Source organism: Bipolaris victoriae, assembly GCF_000527765.1.
Source record: "Bipolaris victoriae FI3 unplaced genomic scaffold scaffold_375, whole genome shotgun sequence".
Classification (NCBI taxonomy): Eukaryota; Fungi; Ascomycota; class Dothideomycetes; order Pleosporales; family Pleosporaceae; genus Bipolaris; species Bipolaris victoriae.
The window spans coordinates 289-2,645 of NW_014575017.1; the positions used below are offsets into that span (position 1 = coordinate 289).

General features: G+C 28.5%; 3 protein-coding genes across 3 annotated transcripts; all 3 read right to left on the reverse strand.

The window, feature by feature from the left end:
• Nucleotides 1-682: 682 nt before the first annotated feature.
• COCVIDRAFT_116938 (hypothetical protein) lies at nucleotides 683-1,258 on the reverse strand (the record flags this gene model as incomplete). The annotated part of the gene is made up of 1 exon (XM_014694514.1): nucleotides 683-1,258. A coding segment is annotated over one exon (576 nt), but the record flags the coding sequence as incomplete, so codon positions are not given.
• A 153-nt stretch (nucleotides 1,259-1,411) lies between these two features.
• Nucleotides 1,412-1,678, reverse strand: COCVIDRAFT_58826 (hypothetical protein; the record flags this gene model as incomplete). Its single annotated transcript, XM_014694515.1, has 1 exon — nucleotides 1,412-1,678. A coding segment is annotated over one exon (267 nt), but the record flags the coding sequence as incomplete, so codon positions are not given.
• A 63-nt stretch (nucleotides 1,679-1,741) lies between these two features.
• COCVIDRAFT_73620 (hypothetical protein) lies at nucleotides 1,742-2,062 on the reverse strand (the record flags this gene model as incomplete). Its single annotated transcript, XM_014694516.1, is given in 2 exon segments — nucleotides 1,742-1,965; nucleotides 1,978-2,062. Coding segments are annotated over 2 exon segments (309 nt in total), but the record flags the coding sequence as incomplete, so codon positions are not given.
• Between the last annotated feature and the right edge of the window lie 295 nt (nucleotides 2,063-2,357).

A 2,357-nucleotide genomic window follows, 5' to 3' on the forward strand; every position in this document is an offset into this window, starting at 1 on the left:
GGTAACCCAGGAAAGCTGTCTAAATTTCCGCTAACTATCCTTTTATTTTATCTGAATAGCGCGCCTGTACTTTATCAAAATATTAGTCCCCGAGACACGCTAAATCTCTTTATAATATTTCTCATTTAAAGCCTTGTGTATAACAAATTTGTTATAGAAATTTCCGACTGTACATTAGATATCATTTCAGATACCCACAGGTGACCCAGTCTGTAGAGATCCTGTATAGAACCGACGGTCTTAACTTAGATATCAAGTCTTTAACCGTATTCACCCGCATTGCCAGATAACTAGTAGTTATCCTATACCCCTGTCAGGGTATACTATCTCACAGTAAAATCTTATTACTAGTATATTTCTATATACATATTGCATATACTTTTATTAGAGACGGACTTTGATTTTTAATTTCATATTAAATGTATCCAATAAATTTATATTTCATCTCATCTATTATATAAGGTTTAACTATTGCAACTAAATCAGTCATGCTTTCTTTTCAAATACTTATTTTTCATTGATCTGGATACCCTGTTTTTACAACAGTACATTTAAGATTATATTTATCTTTTAATATATCACATAAAAAAGTACATTCTTTAAAAGTAAAACTATTAGTTGCAATGTTTATACCTTGTTTTGCTTGTCTAGAACCATCTTGCGGGGTTTTACTGTAGAAAAACTATGTTAAAGTTATTTTGTACTTACCATATATCTCCTTACTAACTAGGTATTTATTAATTGTATTTCTAGATATCTTCATATTTAGAGATGCATCTCTAAATGAATTAAAAACTAATTTTTCATTTGTTTCTATATTAGTAAATACAACTTTTTTACTTTTAGTTAAAACATTAAATTTAATCATACCTGCGGTAATTTTACCTCTAACATCCGCAGGAAAAGGTGAAGCATTCAATTTTGCTATATTATTTTTGATTTTTATTAAATGTTCTGGAGTTTTAGTTTTCATACGTAATTTAGTTTTTTCTGAATGTTTAAGTCCTAAGCTTGACCCCGCTCTGATTAAAATATTATATTCAGGTTTTAAAAGATCTAAGTAGTATTGTTCTCTTTCAATCAAATTAGATATTTCACAATATTCTAGTATTTCAAGTTTAAATTTGGAATATCCATATTTTAAAAGAGCTCTATCTATACGCATATTACGTTTAGTATCGGCTATGTGGTTATAATTGTAATATTGGTAAAATCTTTTACTTAAATTAGCACTAGATCCTACATAGCTTTTACCGGTTTCTTTATTTATTCAACGATATATACCTGATTTACCCCTATTTTCTTTAACAGCCAATTCTTTATTAACGTCAGCATCATCATAAGTAGCAACTGTTTTAATTTGGTCATTATAGTTTATATAACCACCTGTTGTATTTAAATGATTACTGTCTAATAAATAGTATAATTCAGGGTACATATAAGGATGAATAATTGAACGTAAAAGTGGTATAGATTCTACTTTAATACATATTTCCATCTTACCAGAATGATTTAATACCGTAGTATCAATACCATATTTATCTATTAAAACGTTTTTTAATAAATTTAAATCATTAATGTCGTTAAATTTTGTATATAAAATTAACCCCTCTGATTTAAAAGATCCTGTTTGCATGACAAGGTGAGCTAAACCTATAGGAGTTATGTATTCTCCTATTCAGTTAGGTATAATTTGGGTTTTTTTTCCGTTTACGTCTTTATAAAAAGAATCATAAATTCACAATAATGAAGTAAAAGTATATAGAGTTAATCTGTAATTAAACCTATCTTCCAACTCTTTTGCACTGTCTTTATCAGATTTCTTTACAAAGTGAGGAGTGATATTAGAACAATAACCTAATTTATAAAAATATAAGGTAAGACTATGAATATAAGCAGTATTATTTATTCCTTGCTCAATACTAAATCTTACACTTGGAGATGTTTGACCCTTAATTTGGTCTGCTCACCAGTCACCAAGCATACCGCATATTATAATAGATAAAACCTCCTTATTATGTGGACCTATTCTATATAACGCTTTAGTTCTAGATTTACTGAAATAAGATGATGAGTTATATTGGATACATTTATTATGAGAAATTAACATTCAATTTGGCCACTTATCTTTAGCCATCATTAAGATAAAGATAACTACACCAATAGTAAACACTAATGTTCTAGGTGCTCTATATGATCCGTAGTATATATTTCTTCCTATATGTAGGTAAACTAAAAAGAAGAAAGCTGAAGCAGTGTTACTATGTAAATAACGTATTAATCACCCGTTGTTTACATCACGCATAATCTACGACTTGGATTGAGTCTGTGCCGATTTTTATAAAATCTCCAAAATT